Here is a 19,205-nt window from a genome sequence, read left to right as displayed (position 1 = left end):
GATACAGAAAATTGATCGACGATTATAACCTCGTACAACGCTAGAAAAATTATTTTTGGCTCGTGTAAATACGGTGGAAACAATGTAGAATTAGCGATAATAATATATACACCGATAGTGAATAGGATCGAGCTAAATGGTGATCCTAAAATGAGCGATTCGCACTCTTCGTCTTCCATGGCATTGGCAAAACATGTTCCGAAGATCTGAAGTCCGAAAACGTTTAAAAGGAATGCCCAAAACGTGTGAAGCAACTTTGCCATTCTGCCAATTTCTCTTGTTCCTCTTTAAAAAAAATAATAATATTATCTCTGTTTAAATTTTCGCGAAAAAAAACTCGTTCGTTTATTCAAAATATTCGACGTTAATTAATTTACGAGAGACGTATAATTATATTATGGATATGAATCTTATCTTATCGATTGTTGATGATTCGATAATCGAAAAAATAAAATAGAAGCTTTCTTAGATTTCAACGTACATATTGTAACGTAATATTGAAACGCTTTTTCTAATCAAAGGGTTAAAAAAAATGGTTGTTGTTTAAAAATTGAGGCATATAAAAAAATGGATTTTATTAAAAATATATACGTGTACATCTATAAATGTAGAAAATAATATATATAGTAGACAAACACAGAAGTTAAATAAATATTATATCTCCGGTTGTTTCTCTTCGTTCAGAGGATCTGTACTGCATATGAATTTGTATACGAACCAATCTGTCACTTCTGGATTTGCAAAACTGATCTTTTTTCTTTTACATTTACAAAAACCCCATAATCCATAACTTTTCTCCCTAGATGAAACATTACGATTATATTAGGATCGTTTATTCCAATTATCGTAATAATACGTACCTAACATTTTTACTTACGAACCAATCATTTTTTTTTTTTTTCGTAAAATAATACATAAAAGTTATTTTATATATATATACATATATACATACATACATATATATAATTACATTAAAATGTCATGTCTATATCACTCTATGACATAATTGTCTCATAAAACTAAACATTACTGGTTCACTACTTGGCCCAAGTGTCCAAAATGGCATCCAGAGACTCGGTGGCATCCAACATCCATACGAATGACAAGATGGACATGCAGAAAGCCATATGTGTCGCGGCGCAGTCTTTCGCCATGTAATATGCAAGATCACAGAGAAATGAGTAACGACCCAATCCCAAAATCGCATTTAACCATATCAACTGAAAATATATAATTTTTTAGAGATTTGTAAAAAAGAAAGATTTGCGAACGAGATTGCGACACGCCCGCTAATTTGTCATCTACTTTCGTCAAATATAGAACAAGTGTAAAAAAAAAAAAGAAAGAACATTTTTTTTTCTTTTGCGTTCAACTCAAACTCACACATTTACTGGACTCTTGAGTTAAACAATAAATAACGTGCATAAATGGTACCCAAATAGCTCGCGTGGCTAGATTTGTGGTCAATGCCGCTACCAACATCTGTCACATTTCAAAGGAGATATACAATATCCATGTTTTTGCATCGATGCAATTCGATGTACGGATCGAATTTCTCGATCGACGGAACGAAATAATTTACTTCGTAAATATAGAGAAGTTGAATCGGTGGCTCTTTGAGAGTTCTAGGCCAAAGCCTGTACTCGGCGAGAAGACACAGCACGGAAAATGTGAAGAGGACAGACGCGTAAGACGGATCGAATGGTGGGCCGTTATTATCTTCGTCGAAACATAAACCGATTATACAGATTTGTCGAAGGTGGGTGTACATCCCTGTTACCACCACAGCTATCCAATGAGGATTCACATATCCTAGGTATTCCTTCACCGTTTCCATATCCTAAAAAGATACGTACGTAATTAATTCATCATTATTAATTTGAAATAATCAATATTGATGTTTTGAAAGGTATATGTAAAAAAAAAAAAAAATAGAATAACGTTGAAAAGTAAAATTTCTCTTTTTAAAAAAAAAGGTTAGGTTGACTCGTGTTCTTCGATTGCGAAAAGCGAAGAGAAGTCTCGAGCATTGAGGAGAATCGTTTAAGCTGTCGTTACAAAGACTAGAGGCAAAGTTAAGTCGAAGAAAAAAAGACTAGCGAGCAGCTTACCTGTTCAATGATTGTAAAATCTACAAGAAATGCATTTGTGATAAGGTAATGTAACATGAGGAATACGTTCTCTCTTTAATATCCCTCTGTTGTGTACGATGTGGTGTAACTTTTGAAAAGTAATGCACGCGTCATGAAAAATGTTACATCAAACGGACAATTCCCCCTTAGATAATTAAGTTAACTGCATTTATCATTATATTAATTTTTTATACCGTTAATTTAACATTCTCATACATTTCTTCTTTCATCAGCAAGCTATAGGTTATAACATTTGTTCCACGGAGATAACAAAATTCAACGCCTCCTTCAATTTGTTGACATTGATTTTTAGAAAATCGCGCCAATTTCACGCCTTAAGAAGAATTTATATAATTGAACGATGCTGAAAATTTAATCTAATTCTAAATTTCGAAAATTGATCAAATCGAAACTCGATTTCTTAATTCTAGAATACAGTTTCAAGTTTATATATAAATTTCTCGCAATTTTTCTTTTACCTTTCTTGCCAATTCATTCACCTCCTCCTTTTCATCGTCTTTGTTTCGCGATCATTCAAATATACGTTGTCACTCTTGCGTACAATCAATACTCGATGCGTACGTTTAACGTAAAAAATATATATCATTCCATCTGAAAATCTTTTCGAAAATCAAAATGTATGAAAAAAAGAAAAAAAAAGGGAATAAATTACCCTCGGCTTATAGCGATCCTTAAGTAGGTTTTATTTTCAAGGGTCGCTTCGCTCGAATATCGCACACACACTCATACATAATGCATTACATTTGCCGATAGCTTTTCTTCTTTGCCGCCAACAGAACGAATGGCTGCGAATAATACGCTATTTCTTTCTTTTCCCCTTCTAACTGTTAATCATATTAATTTTGATGATAGCATAAAGCATTTATATTCTTTCCTCCGATCGAATAAAAATTATACGTTCAAAATATCCTTTAAAACGGATTTTCAGATTTAATAATATATCGGGATATTAATAGCAATTGAACGAATACAAAGCTGCTATAAGAGAGATGGTTCAAAGGGCGTAGATTCTTCTCGAGATGGAATGGACGAACAACTTTGGTCAAAGGAAATGGTGGACCATGAGACACCAGGAAATTGTCTTTCCGAGTTTGAGTCTTCCCCCTCCCTGTTAATGACATTTTCTCTACTGTAAGAACTGTTTAAAACGATATTGAAATAACTCGACGAAAAGATGCATTCGTCTAAATAAAAACGAATATTTAATTAATTAAATAATTGTATCATATATCTTTCCCCTTTTTTTTTATAATTCGAGTGACACGCAACTTTTGATATTATAAAATATCCAAATTTTTCTGTAATTATCTCGATGATTTCTAGGATAAAATCTACGATATCTCCACCCTTTTATACACTTTTTATTTTACCGATAACGATCTCGTCGAAATGAGAAATAAAAATGGCCTGATATAACGGAGGACATGTCCTCAGAGGTGGAAGATTATCCAAGATGGTGGTAGTCATGACGACGGCACAGTGTATCGAGGAAAAGTACATTCGTTTCTCGGCTCTTCGGCGAAGAGAATGAATAAGGGTGGAGAAGAGGAAGCTTCGAACGAGGAAAAGTTAGTAAAAGCGGGAAAAAAAGGAAAGGAAAGAATTCCTCGCTGCCCTCCTTACACAGAGGAGGCCCGGCCACTTTACCCTCCTCCTTCTCCTCTCTCTTTCAATCACTTTCTTTAAGAACTATCCCTTCCGCCCATTTATCCCACCACTTGTCGGATTTCGAATCGTGATCTATTATTTTCCGAGGGAATTAACTTGTCAAGATGGGGGACAATGTTGGCATTATAATTTTTTCTATTATATATATCGATCATGATCGATCTTATTTATCTATAACCCGATCTATAAAATTTATTCACGATTTTTATATATATATACGTAAAATATTTCCGGCAAGATATAGAAAAAAATAACATTGAACGGATGAGAAAACATTTATATAACATGTATATTTTTCAATTTAATTCATTAAATTAAATAAAATGACAATATATAACATAAAAAGAAAGTCTTTATAAATGCAATCATTGTGTTAAATATGTTAATACGTAATTCTCATTGTTTATCGGATTCATTTTTTCTTGTAATATTTATGTCATTTTTAATGTTTTTAATATATGTTTAGAAACAGATACTTCTTGCAAATACCACTTCCAATTCTCAAGCTTCAGTTTATTCTGCGCAGTTATTCAAAGGTGTTGCCTGAGAATAACCATTGACTTGAGGATATTCAATGTTTTGCTTATTTTTTTTTTCTTTTTTTTTTTTCCCAATAGAATAGATTCGATCAATTTCTTGTTAATTTGTAACATAAATTGTTCAATTATTTCATTCTTTCTGCATAAATCCTGGTTCACGTGGAAGATAAAAAAAAAAAACAGAATTTTAACAACTCTCAAACGAAAAACATTAATAAATTATTTAGAATATAATCATTGTATATAACATAGCCTTCGCGGAACATAGTAAATTTAATTGGTCAGAAGTTTAGAGATATCTAAAAATCTTTCATTTCTTATAAAAAATATAAAAAATTAAGTTCGTTAAATCAAGAAATTAAAAATTTATTAGAAAGAAATATAGACAAAGAAAGAAGAAATTAACATTGATGAAAATGATGAGAAATTCGTTGGATTCGGATTAGTAGGATTCAAATAGTAGAATAAAATTGTATATTTTTAATGTTACAGTCCATATTTAAAAGACTGCAATTTTGTTTTATTCTTTTTATTTTAAGTTACATTTATATATTTTTTTACGTATATATTCATTAATTATTTTCTTTTTTATTTTATACTAATTAAATCCAATATTAATTTTTTTTCTATATATTTAGTTATATTTTCATGTTATATACATTTTTAACGAAATAATAAAAAACAGTATTTAGCTTTGTCCTTTAAAAATTAAGTTCAAAATTGGAAAAGAATAATTCTGCCCACTTAATTTCTAATATTCGAACCATCATCTTGCAAAGATTTTTCAAAAATGATTGTTAAAAAAATTTATTATTAATACGATAATATTACAATTACAATATACTTACTTTTGCATCGTAAATTGAAATATTACAATAATTTCAAAATATTCCACGTATCAAATCGCACGATTAATTGTATATATATTTTGTAATGGAATTTTGTAATTGGAATCTCCTCCATTGAGATTCAACTATTATTCTTTATTTCTTGCTAAATTCCTAGAAAAATATTTATCCGCGACACGTGGAAGGAAAAACATCGAGGAGACAAAAGCGAACGAGATCCGATTCCGTGCAAGTCATTGACGTTCTCAAATTAACTCGGAAGGGTTGATTTGTTTTACTAACAACTCGAACGAAACGGATTATTCCGATTCGGGAAGTGTTTTGGCAAATAGTTATCCGACCTTATCGAATCTACAAGTTTTCTTCTGTACGAGCAACTTGTTGATCGTCACATTCTTTTTTCGTAATCTCGGTCACGAAGATTACTTTTAAAGTCGTTTCTTTCTCCGCTCGTTTTTAACATTTTCTAAAAAAAAAAAAAAAAAAAAAAGGAAAGAAGAAAAACATTGAAATAATTAAAAACAAATTAATTACGATGAAAGTAAAAACTTTGAAATATGACTTTGATCGCTTTCACGCTTCGTAACATTGACCGAACTATCGTGTTTGGTAATTACGAAAGCTATTATACGCAGAATTGCTCATACAAATAATTGAATTTCTCTCATCGGGGAAGGAACGGGAGTTTTCGTCTTCGTTCCCGACGCAGTTTTATGAGACGTCACAAGGAAACAGACTTGGAAAGTGTTAATTCGATTCTACCACTTTGAATGGTGTCTTGATTTCGTACTTGGAATCAACTTACAACTCGCCTCTCTTCGACTACCGTCGTCGAAACGTTATTACGCTGTTAAGCCATATTAAGAAACATTCGCGCTCTATTTCCTTTACCTTTAGCTGATCTTTCATCAACTGATTTCGACAACTTGTTTCGACCGTTTCGAATTTTCGAATCTGGAATTCGAGAAAGTTGAATTAAAATTTCGTTGTGACGGAATATTGGCGAAAATCTATCATTGTCATCCTCTTCAGACGAGAGTCAACACGCGTGATCCAAATAGAATCTTTTTCTTTTAATTTGAAACAATAAAATTGGAACGTAAAAATATACAAATAATTAATAATATCATCATAATCAATATAAATAAACAAAAATAATATTTTTTGCATACTTTAGTTCCGAATTTTTCGAATCTGGAATTCGAGAAAGTTGAAGTAAAATTTCGTTGTGACGGAATACGGGCAATATTGGCGAAAATCTATCATTCTGTCATCATTTTCAGAGTCAACACGCGTGATCCAAACAGAATCTTTTTCTTTTAATTTGAAACAATAAAACTGGAACGTAAAAATATTCGTACAAATAATTAATAATATCATCATAATCAAAATAAATAAACAAAAATAATTCTATAATATTTCTTGCATATTTTAGTTCCCAATTTTTCGAATCTGGAATTCGAGAAAGTTAAATTAAAATTTCGTTGTGACGGAATATTGGCGAAAATCTATCATTGTCATCATCTTCAGACGAGAGTCAACACGCGTGATCCAAATAGAATCTTTTTCTTTTAATTTGAAACAATAAAACTGGAACATAAAAATATACAAATAACAATATCGTCATAATCAACATAAATAAACAAAAATAATATTTCCTGCATACTTTAGTTCCTCCGAGTATAATCGAAATGTTGCAAACGCTCGAATTATCGCAAGGAAAAATCTCTCGTCGCGAGCCGCGTTCGTAGCAAAATAGGTGGGAAAAACGGCCCAACAATCGTCGACAATTGGTGAAAATGGTGTCGAAAAGTGAGTTTGATCGAAGAAGAAATGGAGCGGGCGGTTAATCGTGGGCCAAACCCTAATCAAATTGGACGGAGCCGGGTTCACGATAGATCGGGGCGTGGTGATCGATCGAGATTCGATGATTCAGGCGAGCGGATCTAGCTGCGCAACTCGTGATCAGGATCGTTGGAAAGCCATCGAGCGTGGCGGCCGGGGTGGGGCGGTATATAAAGCAACGCGACGTGGTCGCGGGACGGCAATTTCACACGGACACTCGCGTGCACACGCTCGAATGCGCTCGCGGATTTCGAGCCGGATCCACGTGGATTCTCGACTGTCAGCTGCTGCCGTTGCCAACGTCGTAATATCTTGGTACGTTGATCACGTAGATTTCTATTATCATTCTTCGTTCCTTTTTTTTTTTTTTTATTTGTTTTAAGATCGAAGTAGTATTTGATGTTGCATTGTAGATTTGAATTTGTATCGCGTGTTTTGAAAATTTGATGATTTTTTGTTTTGTAACGTAGTGAAAAATTGTGTGAAATATTAAGTGTCTGTAAAAGATTTAGAGATTTGTATCCAATTACAAAAAGTAATTTTGAGAGAGTCGTTATAATTTTACCGATCTTTATTTTGTTAATTTTGTTAATTCTTTCAGATTTAAAATTTAAGGTAAAATTTAAATTAAACCTTTTTCTCGCTTAGAGAAAACAAAAATTTCAACAAGAACGTTAAATCTCGTTAAAGGATTAAAAAATTTAAAAGATAGATGAATAAACAATCTAGTTCCACGAATATTTTCTAAAACATGAAAAAGAATTAAGAAATGACGCAAGGAAATTCTTATAGAAAGAAAAATTTGTTTCATTGATTGAAATACGTGTACCGTAGTGCATAAATTAGAAATGCATAATCTTGTACGATTAGCTGTAACTAATTCGACTCTTTAATGCCAAGGTCTAATCTAATTTGCATGAATCGTAAACCTCCAAAACGTTTAATTTATTCATCTGTAGAAAAGATTTTTCGAGTGAATGAATATCGTGCAATTAAAATTAATTAAGATTAATTTGTAATTTTATAGAAATTTATATACATGTACAAATTCAACGCGTTAAATACATATTGGTTCAAGAACATTACCGAGATAACGAGTTTTCTGGAAATTTTTTCATAGATACGAACGAGTAATCATCTTGAAAGAAAAAAAAAAAAATAATAATAAAGAGATATTATGAAACGAAATAATCAATGCTGAACGTCTCGAAGCTCGATGAATATCAAAGTTTGCACGCGATTAAATATTTATCTTTCGAATGTCGAGTAAAATTCGATCGATATTATATATCGATATAAAGAACGAAATAATTTTCGAATAATGGAGAAAGGAGGAAAAGACAAAATCGTGATCTTGAAACTTGAGAACTCGTTATTTATGCACACGCGAAACAAGTTATTTCGCTTACTATCGTTTATCTTAATAGTTCACCGAGCTCTTGAATGGATTTATGACTTTTCGCAACGAGATTATTCGTTTTCGTAATATCATACTCGTTTCCACACATTTATTACGATAAAAAAATTTTAAAAATTTTATTATTACTCCAAAAACCTGTGTTGATTAATAAGTTTCTTTTTTTTTTTCGTTCGAGCATAGTCAAACATTTGAACAATATGGGCTAACTACTGGAGTAATTAGAAATTGAAAGGTAGAGGAATTGTGTAATTCGCAATTGAGCAACTTAACAAGAAAGAGAAAAAAACTTGACTTCTGTACAAGAATATAACAGGTATAGAGCACAACAACTCGTTCGCGTCACATTCGAAATTGAAGAATAGTCGGTCATGGTCGATCTAGACCATAATATCACAAAGACATTGTGTAAAATGTATCGCGTCGTTCGTAGAAAGTGCAACTGCTCGCCAACTTCTTCATTTTTTTTGTTTAATAAAAATTAAAAAATTCGAGGGAAAATCTATCGAAGAAAACGACCGAAATTTAGAAAGGGAAAGGAAAACGCACGGTTTATTATTGCAACATTTCGCGCAATAATTTTCCGTGAACGTAGATTTGTAATTTGTTTCCCGCGAATTCCAAAATTTCTTTAATAAACATATGTCAATATTTCTCGACACGTGAAAATGTATGTATATTACAAATCCGTTTCAATGAGGTCAATAGCATTCGGTTAATCCATTTTTACGAGTGAATTACCTGTTTGCAGTTCCAAGGATTGATTGACGTCATCACAGTCGTGTGCGATCAGGAAAATACCCAAGGGGATTTCCTGATTTTCTAACGTAACGTAAGATCTACAGAAGATTCCGCGAATCTTTCCTTCTTCTTTCTTTTTTTCAATACTAATTTTATAGAAGAAATGAAAAAAAGAAAGGTTAAAACATTTTTCCTTGACTTTCGAATACTCCACTAATTTCGAATTAAAAATTATCTATTAAATAAAATCAAATGAAATTTGATTGCTGTATAAATTTTGTTTAATTCTAAAGGAGAAAAAAAAAAAGAAAAGTTTCTGTCATCTGATGAAAAATGTTATTTAAATTATTGCAAATACGTTTGACGAATATGTATAGATCGCAAAGGCGAAAGGAATCGTACCTGCTTCGCAAATATAAGTCATGGTCGTTATTCCTTTGCGAATCAAGTTGTCTTGGTTGAAAATGAGAATCATTATGAGTAAATTAAATCTCTCTCTGTCTTTCTCTCTCTCTCTCATTCTCTCGCTCCCTCGCTTCCTTTCCATTCATCGCGAACTGTTCTCGATGATTCTTAAGAACTACTACGTTGAAAAGGCTGATCTTATCCATTATTGCATCGCGCGCGTAGAACGTCGACCAATTAGATTAAAAGAGATTACACTGGAACGAACGATCTCGATACGAGAGCGAGGTAACGCATGATCGTTACATTTTTGATCGTTTTGTAATTCAAATTGGAAAAAAAACTTGACAAAGTATCTGTCGAAGGAATTATTATTATTATTATTATTATTATTAAAATATGCAGAATTTGAAAAGCGTTAATCGATCGAATTTTTCAGAAAATACGAGATGGATTCCGATACATTCAAGGATTTCGCCAACGAAATGATAGAATATATCATCAACTACGTGGAGAATATCAGGGACAGGTAAATCGTTCGTCACTGCTAAAAAATGCAATTTCTTGATTTCTTTAAATCGAAATTCTTTTTCGATTTCTCGAAGACAGATTTAAAAAAAATAAAATAAAATTTACAGGAGAGTGCTGCCAACGGTAAAACCAGGCTATTTAAAACCCCTTTTGCCCTCAGAGGCTCCGCAAACGCCAGAAAATTGGAAAGACATTATGGCGGACATAGAAAGAGTGATAATGCCAGGAGTAAGTCAATTGAAATCTATTAAACGTTAATGTTTAACGTTTCGTTTAAAAGAAAAAGAGAAAAGAGAAAACGATCAAAGTGTATCAAAATAAATACAGAAACGAAAAAAACAATGAAATAATAAATGAAATAAATTTGTTCACAGATCACTCACTGGCACAGCCCGAAATTCCACGCATATTTTCCAACAGCCCAATCGTATCCAGCAATCGTTGCTGACATGCTCAGCGGTGGCATTGCTTGCATGGGATTCTCTTGGGTAAAAATAATTCATTAAATAACAATAATAATAGTAAATAATAAATTTACTCTCCCATCCAATTGAATTTCTTCACAGTTGGCAAGTCCCGCCTGCACCGAACTGGAAGTGGTGATGTTGGACTGGCTAGGAAAAATGCTAGACTTGCCGAAAGAGTTTCTAAGTTCTGGCGGTGGAAAAGGAGGGGGTGTCATTCAGGTAATTTCCTCGATGTCGATCGATGCTCTGAACGAACGTATTTGTCGTCCAAATACACGCACAATAAACGACCAATTTAATTGATCAATTCGTACAGGGAACTGCGAGCGAGGCCACTTTAGTAGCACTCCTAGGTGCAAAGGCTAGAAAAATAAGGCAGGTCAAGGAACAACATCCCGAATGGACGGATAACGAGATCGTGGGAAAATTAGTCGCTTACAGTTCCTGTGAGTAATAATAAATTAACCTGTTTACATTATAATTCGTGTCATCTCGCGATATTTATCCGAAATTCGCGTGCAATATTAAAATTACGATACGAATTTTCACGAAGAAGAAAAAGGAAGTGGAATTATTCTCTCTCTTTCCTTTCACTTCTTTCGAGAGAATAATTTTTTCGGAAAAATAATAAAACAAAGGGATGAAAAAAAACTCGAGATGGTATCGAGATTTTCCGTGAACAAGATTAACGATGACGTTGGCCGGCGCTCTTTAACATTTGACAAAGGCACGCGACGGGACACGGGGGACGGGGAGGAGGGTTGACGAGCCGAGGGTTGGGCCAGCACTTCATCAGCCAGCACTTTGTCACCATGGCAACGCGTAATAACCACTCGAGTTATTTCAACCCTGTCACCCTTCGCCACCCACCTCCACTCCCCCTTCACTCCCGTTCTGCGCTCCTGTTACCTCTTCTCCTCGGTGGCACGTCGAAAAACCCACCTCTCCTCTCGTAAAAGCGTTTCGCGATTTTCCAATTCTCCAACTCACTCTGAATCGAAAAGGGAATAATATCTCGAGATGGGATTGCTATTCTTCCCTAAGTAACTGTTTCTTCTCCTATTTCTTTCCCCTTTGTTCCTTTGTGCTAGCTATTTATTCCCAGTCGAATCGATTGTTATTATATGCCATCGAGAGATCCAAGTAATAATTTCGATCGTTCGAGTCGATTCGAGAGATAATTAAAAGAAGGGATTTTTTAAATCCTTCAGGTCAAGCTCATAGCTCAGTGGAACGAGCCGGCCTCCTAGGAGGTGTGAAATTCCGTCTGTTGGAGGTAGATTCTAAATACAAACTTCGTGGTGAGTCGCTAGCTGAAGCCATCCGAAAAGATAAGGAGCAAGGGTTTATACCGTTCTACGTAAGCTTCTCCAACCGTTGCAGATTAGTGATAAACGATTGAAAATCTGATTTTGAAAATCGCATTCGTTCGTGCAGGTCGTCGCAACCCTGGGAACGACTTGCTCGTGCGCATTCGATCGCCTCGACGAGATAGGTGTCGTCGCGAATCGCGAGAATATTTGGCTGCACGTCGACGCAGCTTACGCTGGTAAATCGGAACGATTCGACGATAACAAGAAGTTTCATTTCTTTTTAATTTTCTTTCATAATTTTCCTCGCTAGGCTCCGCCTTCATATGCCCGGAATTCCGATATCTGATGAAAGGAATCGAATTGGCAGATTCCTTCAATTTTAACCCGCACAAGTGGATGCTGGTGAATTTCGATTGCTCGGCAATGTGGCTGAAAGATCCCACTTATATGATCAACGCATTTAACATGGATCCCCTGTACCTGAAGTACGACATACAGGGATCTCCTCCCGATTACAGGGTAAATGTCGCTCATTTTCTTTTTATAATTTGAACAAAATTTGTAACAGAAATTTGTTGCTTTCTTTCGCTCAGCACTGGCAGATCCCGTTGGGGAGAAGATTCAGATCGTTAAAGCTTTGGTTCGTCTTGAGGATGTACGGCGTGGAGAATCTTCAACGATACATCAGAAAACACGTGGAGCAGGCTCGTGAATTCGAGGCGATGATCCTATCCGATCCACGATTCGAGATCGTGGCCGAGGTCGTTCTAGGGCTCGTCTGTTTCCGGTTAAAGGTATCTTTTTTTCATTTTTATTTCGAAAAAAGGGAGATCGTTGTTAAATGGATGAAATTCGCAGGGATCGAACGACATAAACGAGGCGTTATTGAAGAAAATCAACGACGCGGGAAATATTCATTTGGTGCCGTCCAAGATAAAGGACATGTACTTCCTACGGTTCGCAATTTGTTCTCGGTTCAGCGAGAGCAAAGACATCCAGAACTCTTGGAAAGAGATAAAGCTTAGAACGGACGAGGTGTTCGAAGAGCAATCCGTTTCTAAGTGATGGCGCGCTCAGTTAGCCCGTGGTTGCCGTTCCTTGGCGCCTGCAACTTGCAATCAATCTTAGCTCGTTTAGAATACATTTTATCGATCTTGATTGACCCGAAGAACGCGAGCGGACGATCGAGACAAAAGTAAGCATTCTTGTTATTTATTTCGCAGATTTGAATTTTATTTTATTTCGTCTTTTCAACTTTTAATATATTATTATATATATATATATATAATAATTTGTTGTTCGTTCGTAATATCTTGTTGTTGTTTTATTATTTTGTTGAAAAGAATTTTTGAAAATATCCCAAGAAAATTTGTCGAGTTGTTGGTTAAAAATTATTTGATTACGTAAAGTTTATAATATAAAGATAACTCGGACGAATCCCATAGTAAGAAAGTAGCCAAAGATCGTTCTTCGACTGCCGTTTCACGCTACCGTGATTTACTATATATAAACGCAGTATTACATACATTCGTGTCGCCTTGTGCCACTTTTCGAACGCATAGCTAATGTATTCAGTAGACCTATTAGATCGCTTTCTTCTACTACCGACAGAGATGCGTATCTTTAGCAAGAATATTACGCAATTGTTGGCGCATTTCGCGAGTATATCTCTTATATTTAGATTATTATTACTTGTAGAATATATTAATTTCATTGTATTTAAAATGTTTTAAAATAATTTAACGAACGTAATTTAATCTGTTACACCAGATATATCTTTGTTCTTCTTCTTCTTCTCATTATTATTATTATTATTAGTTTGAAATTGTTATCATTATAAAAATTAATAGTGAAATTTCGGAGTAAGGGAATTTCTCTTAGATAATAACAAATCTGTGAAAGTATATAGCGTAGTATAAAGTATTATATCATCGTTGTATCCACCTCCAAGATACATATAATATTGTTACGTACTTAGATATCGTTTGACTCGTAGGTCGAATTATTCTACATTGTTGAATTCGATCGTGTTTGGGATCTATGCGAAAATTCGATAAGAGAAAAGAGTTTAAGAGTTTAATTTTAAAACTGTATAACTGTTGTGTTGATTTCTTTATTCTTTTAGAAATCTTTTGGAAAGAGAAAAAAGTCGTAAACTTACGTTTTCATATTACCACTTTTGTGGAAACAAGTTTTCCAAATTCGCTGTGGTAAAGGAATTAAAGGAAAGTTAAAGGATAGAAAATGTCACGAAATAATAGGAGATATTTTAATTTTAATTTTAATTTCACGGATGTACTTACATGTCCCAGCATGTAGGTGGAAAATTAATTATATTGCGTAAAATAATCGTAGTAGATCCATATATATATTAGATACTAAACAACTGGACAAATAAACGGATATTTATATTTATATTCGAATCAAAATATTTTAAATATCATGTTAAATTATTTAAAATGTCATTCTGATGATATCAACATGTTATATTTTTTTTCTGCTCTAATCAATTGTACAATAGTTTATAAGTGTTATAAATCTATGTGACAATATCTTCGTCTTCCTGTTCAACTGATCCTCGGTTTGTCGATATATTCGTTTGTCATCGAGCTACGATATTGCGATCGAAGCATCGATCAATTTTCCTTATTAATTATAATTGCACGCCTCTCTTATTGAAACAATATCGAGTATAATTACGGCATTTTATAACATAAAGTAGTGCTGCAACTGGGACAATAAATAGATCTAGAAATTACTTTGCACTGTTTGGTCTGTCGAACGAGCAAAACGTTCTTAAAGGAAAATAATTGTGAAAGAATCTTCAAAGGAACTTTCGAATGCATAAATATTTTACTTTCTTATTGCACGATTTTATATAACACGATTGATATACAAAGTTATCTATTTTTTAATAATAAATCTAATAAATATATAACAAAAGTATAATTTACATCAAAGAGAAATGAGTATAGTAAAAAAAAAAGGCATTAATTTAGAATTTAAAATCGAATAAGCGAATTAATCGTCGTTGTTAGGAAAAACTTATCGCTCAACTGAATCGTAAGAACGTTTTCTCGATGCAATAAAGCGAATTGTTTAAAATGGGACCAAAAGGAAAGTAATAAATCAAAATGTAAAATGTGTGTGTACGTACGTACCTGTTCGATTTGTAAAAAATTCGTTCGAGATATTTATTTTCCATTCTGAAACGAACAATGCTAAATGTTTGTTAAATATTCGTTGTAAGTGAATGTTGAAGAAGACGTGTGAAGGGACGTTATCTCTATTACACTGTTGTGCACGTAATAAAATATATATATACATTGAATGTAATTTCTATCACTTATCATTCTCACTGATTAAATAACCTTTTAATTTTTATCAACACATTTAGTTTTTATTTCATAAAAATTGCAATACCTACAAAACCAACCAGACATCTCTTTACTTAAAATGAACAGTTTGCGGTATATATATAAAAGTGTATGTATATTAAAGTTACAGCTTCCAATAATATAATTATCAAGTAGAAAAGGAAAATAAAAAGATATATAAATACATTTTACATATATATGTATATATCTTCTGTAAGAGTTCGAAAAAAACTTATCAACTTCGTGTATTTCACACATTTTTAAATGTAATGCAATCCATGTTTCTCTCAAATTTTCAAAGGAATCGGATCAGAAGATGTTGCTCGCAATTAATTAAACGCAATTATTCTGTTTTTTTTTGTAGACAAAAAAAAAAAAAGAAACAGACACATTTACCATGACGCATACCAATTTCTTTCAATATTTGGGACGAATTTAGCTTTTTACAGGTGTATTCTTTGGCGGACCACCGAATCGTTTCGTTAATTGTATTATCCTCTCAGCTTCGCGAATACCACTCAATCTAGCCCCATGTACTGTGCTGTAATGTCCTGGAATTGTTGCTTCTCCAGCGAATAAAAGTATCGGAGGTATAGGTTCGCACGTACCTACACAAGTGGAGAAGAAATTACTTAAAGGAAGGAAGGAAAGAAGGAAGGAAGGAAGGAACAGATGTTGTTGTTATTTTTAAAAGAGAAAGAGAAGAAGGTTTGAAACACACCTGGCAACGGACTAGCTAAATCACATTGGTGACCAACGGTACTCTCCAATCCCATGTAACTGTATGAACCGGAAAAATATTGATCCATGCACCATTTGCTTCTGAGAAGATTTGCCGGATAGGGGAGTGTAGGATCACCGGTGAATTGTCGAAGGACTCTCGTTATTGACTCGACCACCTCCTCGTCGGAGCACAATTCCATATCGGCCGCCTCTCTGCCGCAAATCCACGCGCATAAAACGTGCTGGGAAGTCGATAATTCTTCCACGTTTGAAATTCCTGAGAAAATATCCACGTTACAGGCGTTTGAAAAAAAAAGAGAGGAAGAGATAACAATTCTTTTTTTTGGAATAAAATGTAAAATATGGTTGATTGAGAGGAGAAGAAGATTTCTCTCTCGATTCGTCGTGCAATACTCGAAATGGAATTATTTACGATGACTTTGGAAACGGTACCTTTCACCCAATCGCATCTATCGGCGAGCTCGTCAGCTGACCAAGCCAGTTTAAGACCTCCTTCCTTCCAAACCCAAAACGGCCTCGCGTATTCCAAGAATATTTTATTAACGTATCCGTATCCCAATTTGCAAATCGCTTCCACTTTCTCCGCTGGCAATGCGGGGCAGAAAAGTTTGTCGTGTTGGTGCTTGAGAACACCGAGGGACACGGTGATTATCACGTAATCGGCCGGAAATTCTTCCCCATCGCAACACTTCACCACTGCTCGGGGACAAGAGTCGCTTATGGCGCCCCATCTAATGCAACTTACTGGTTTACAATATCTGATACAGAAAATACACGATTATATGTACATACAATTTTTATGTAACGTAAAGTTTAATGCTTAAGTTAAGAATTTCGAGAAGAAGATGAAGAATCCTAGTGATAGTTTAATTCGATAAATCAAATTTCGAAGGGATTTTCATTAGTTATATACGAATAGATATCTTTCGAATAATTTCAATTGATCTATTTTCGCCAGGATATTCTAAGATCAATCCAACGAGTAATCCTTAAACGAATAAATATATATTTATAGCGAAATGAACAGTATTAATATGTATATTAAAATGAAATTCTTTCGCTCGATTTACTCGAATTTTAGAATTGATGAGATAAATTTTGACGCAAACATAGATTGCCAATAATAATAACGATTAATAAATCTAAGTGCAACGCGATCCCATATCGTCAAATATTCATTCGATTCCATCTATCAATTGAATTTTGAAAATACGCTTTAACTTTGACATTTTGGGAACGAGATTGCTAGAAGAAAGGATCGATCGATGGACACTTGTTAAAAATACGATAATTTAGAAAAAAAAAAAAAAAAGGATGGGAGAAAGGACGTTTCAAGGACGTTTGCAAGAATAATATTTAACTAACTTGAGAGCACAGCTCGGCAGATCTCGCAACAACGGTGCAAGCACTCCAACGTATCCAAGGGGCACTCTCACGTTCCCTCCAGGTATCTCGATGTAACTTCCAAACTGGTCGGCGGAAACCAGGGACAGGTCGTCCCCGCATCGACATCTCACGCAGTTGGTCATTCCGTACATCACCCTGGCTGCGTCATATCTGAAAAGGGCAAAATCGATCACGGTATAGAAGGAGAACGGTTTTCGGATATCGTGTTTTTAAAAACGCAGTGATGTAAAGTAACGTTATGACCGATTAAAAAGAATCTTGTCCAATCCTGCTAAAGTAATGAGAAGGATAAAAGAAATCAAAAATGTACATCGGACGGTTAATTAAAAAGAAAAACAAAAAGAGAAAGAAAGGAAGAAAGAAAGAAAAAAAGAAACTGTCAAATTATCTAAAACGTAAAGGTAATTTGATATTAAAAAATGGCGTCGTTAACTTGTTAATACTAAAATATTATTTACAACTACTTTTACATCACTGGTGATACAGTTTGCAGTTGACCTGGGCAACTGTACCGTTGCTCCTCCGGGAAATTGTGGAGCTCCTGCTGAATTCGGACGCCCATGAAATTCAGCAACGTACCGTGGGTCCGGCCACAACCTAGGGAGAAAAGAGTTGCCGCCTGCTGCTCGATCTGTCGAAATGTATGATAAGCCGTAATGCTGACGGGGAGATCGATAGCACGGCCGTCGCTCGTGCAAAAGAGTCCGCGACTCGGATCAGGCCTGAACAGGGGCGGTTTCAGAAGACCCTCTTGGGCAGCCAAAGTGAATACAGGATTCGCCACGCATCCTCCCTCGATCCAGGTGGCACCCATCTCGGCCACCACGTCGCCCAACCAACACGAATGGATCCGACCTCCTGGTCTGCGAACGAACATTTGTCCAATTTGTTATTTTAATATTATTCCTCTCTCGTGTATCCTTGCGACGTGTAATATGGATATAATACCTATCCGTTGCCTCTAATATCGTAAAATTTTGAAGACCGCATTGGGCCAATCGATGCGCAGCTGAAAGCCCGGCCATCCCAGCGCCGATGATTACCACCGTTGGTTCCGGTTTGCATGGATCTAGCATACAAGGATCCAATTGACACGATTCGAATTTCGCCAGCTTCGTACATGGTGGTATACTCTTTTCTCCTCCTTCTTTACTCGATGCAAAATTTCTACGGGAATCGAAGAAAAATTCAATCGAATCTTATCTTATGTTTAAAAATTTTTATTTTCCCCGTTATTTCTCGGATAATTTAAATAATCATCGGGAGGCGATGAAGATAAAAATGGATTATTGGAATTATTGCATACATACGTTGAATTGTAAAATTAAAAATTAAAAAATAAAAAAAAAAGGAAAATATATTAATCATCGTGGAGACAGAAATAGAAAATTGTGCAGATAATCGTAGAAAGGATTGAAATTTCAAGTTAATTTAAAATTGTCAGTCTAAATCTGACATAGACAGTAGATGGAGTTATTAAACACAAATTCCAACCTCACATAAGATCTTTTGTAAAATCGAATTTCTTGTTATAAACGTTGCACAAGATGTAACTTGGGAAAACTTGATATTAGATTATTTATTGCTTCTGTTGAAAAATGCGCGTAGAATATAATTAAAAATTCGAGAGGTGAAATTTTTATCATTGACGTTAAATGTCAGTGAATTTTACTAAATGTATGACTGTCTGGATCTACCTTATTAGAACTGTTCGAAATGTTCGAAAGGATAATTTGGTCCTCGCACGTAG

The 19,205-nt window shown here is 34.4% G+C and overlaps 3 protein-coding genes across 3 annotated transcripts; 1 reads left to right on the top strand and 2 right to left on the bottom strand.

Moving 5' to 3' along the window:
- Positions 1 to 972: 972 nt before the first annotated feature.
- On the bottom strand, positions 973 to 2,487 carry LOC107965670. The gene is made up of 3 exons (XM_016916953.2): positions 1,583 to 2,487; positions 1,384 to 1,482; positions 973 to 1,220 (listed from the first exon to the last, which is right to left on the bottom strand). The coding sequence occupies exons 1-3, from the start codon at positions 1,835 to 1,837 to the stop codon at positions 1,038 to 1,040; spliced, it is 537 nt and encodes a 178-aa protein (XP_016772442.1). The 5' UTR covers positions 1,838 to 2,487; the 3' UTR covers positions 973 to 1,037.
- A 4,739-nt stretch (positions 2,488 to 7,226) lies between these two features.
- Positions 7,227 to 15,263, top strand: LOC410638 (aromatic-L-amino-acid decarboxylase). The gene is made up of 11 exons (XM_394115.7): positions 7,227 to 7,368; positions 10,056 to 10,145; positions 10,255 to 10,375; positions 10,522 to 10,635; positions 10,714 to 10,833; positions 10,931 to 11,060; positions 11,826 to 11,974; positions 12,052 to 12,163; positions 12,238 to 12,446; positions 12,521 to 12,721; positions 12,786 to 15,263. The coding sequence occupies exons 2-11, from the start codon at positions 10,066 to 10,068 to the stop codon at positions 12,990 to 12,992; spliced, it is 1,443 nt and encodes a 480-aa protein (XP_394115.2). The 5' UTR covers positions 7,227 to 7,368; positions 10,056 to 10,065; the 3' UTR covers positions 12,993 to 15,263.
- Positions 15,264 to 15,655: 392 nt separating this feature from the next.
- LOC725007 (spermine oxidase) lies at positions 15,656 to 18,639 on the bottom strand. The gene is made up of 6 exons (XM_016917116.2): positions 18,404 to 18,639; positions 17,968 to 18,318; positions 17,414 to 17,605; positions 16,481 to 16,806; positions 16,026 to 16,304; positions 15,656 to 15,912 (listed from the first exon to the last, which is right to left on the bottom strand). The coding sequence occupies exons 1-6, from the start codon at positions 18,529 to 18,531 to the stop codon at positions 15,740 to 15,742; spliced, it is 1,449 nt and encodes a 482-aa protein (XP_016772605.1). The 5' UTR covers positions 18,532 to 18,639; the 3' UTR covers positions 15,656 to 15,739.
- Positions 18,640 to 19,205: the final 566 nt, after the last annotated feature.

Source organism: Apis mellifera, linkage group LG16, assembly GCF_003254395.2.
Source record: "Apis mellifera strain DH4 linkage group LG16, Amel_HAv3.1, whole genome shotgun sequence".
Classification (NCBI taxonomy): domain Eukaryota; kingdom Metazoa; phylum Arthropoda; class Insecta; order Hymenoptera; family Apidae; genus Apis; species Apis mellifera.
Note: the sequence above shows the minus strand (reverse complement) of the source record. Positions and strands in the feature narration are given on the sequence as shown.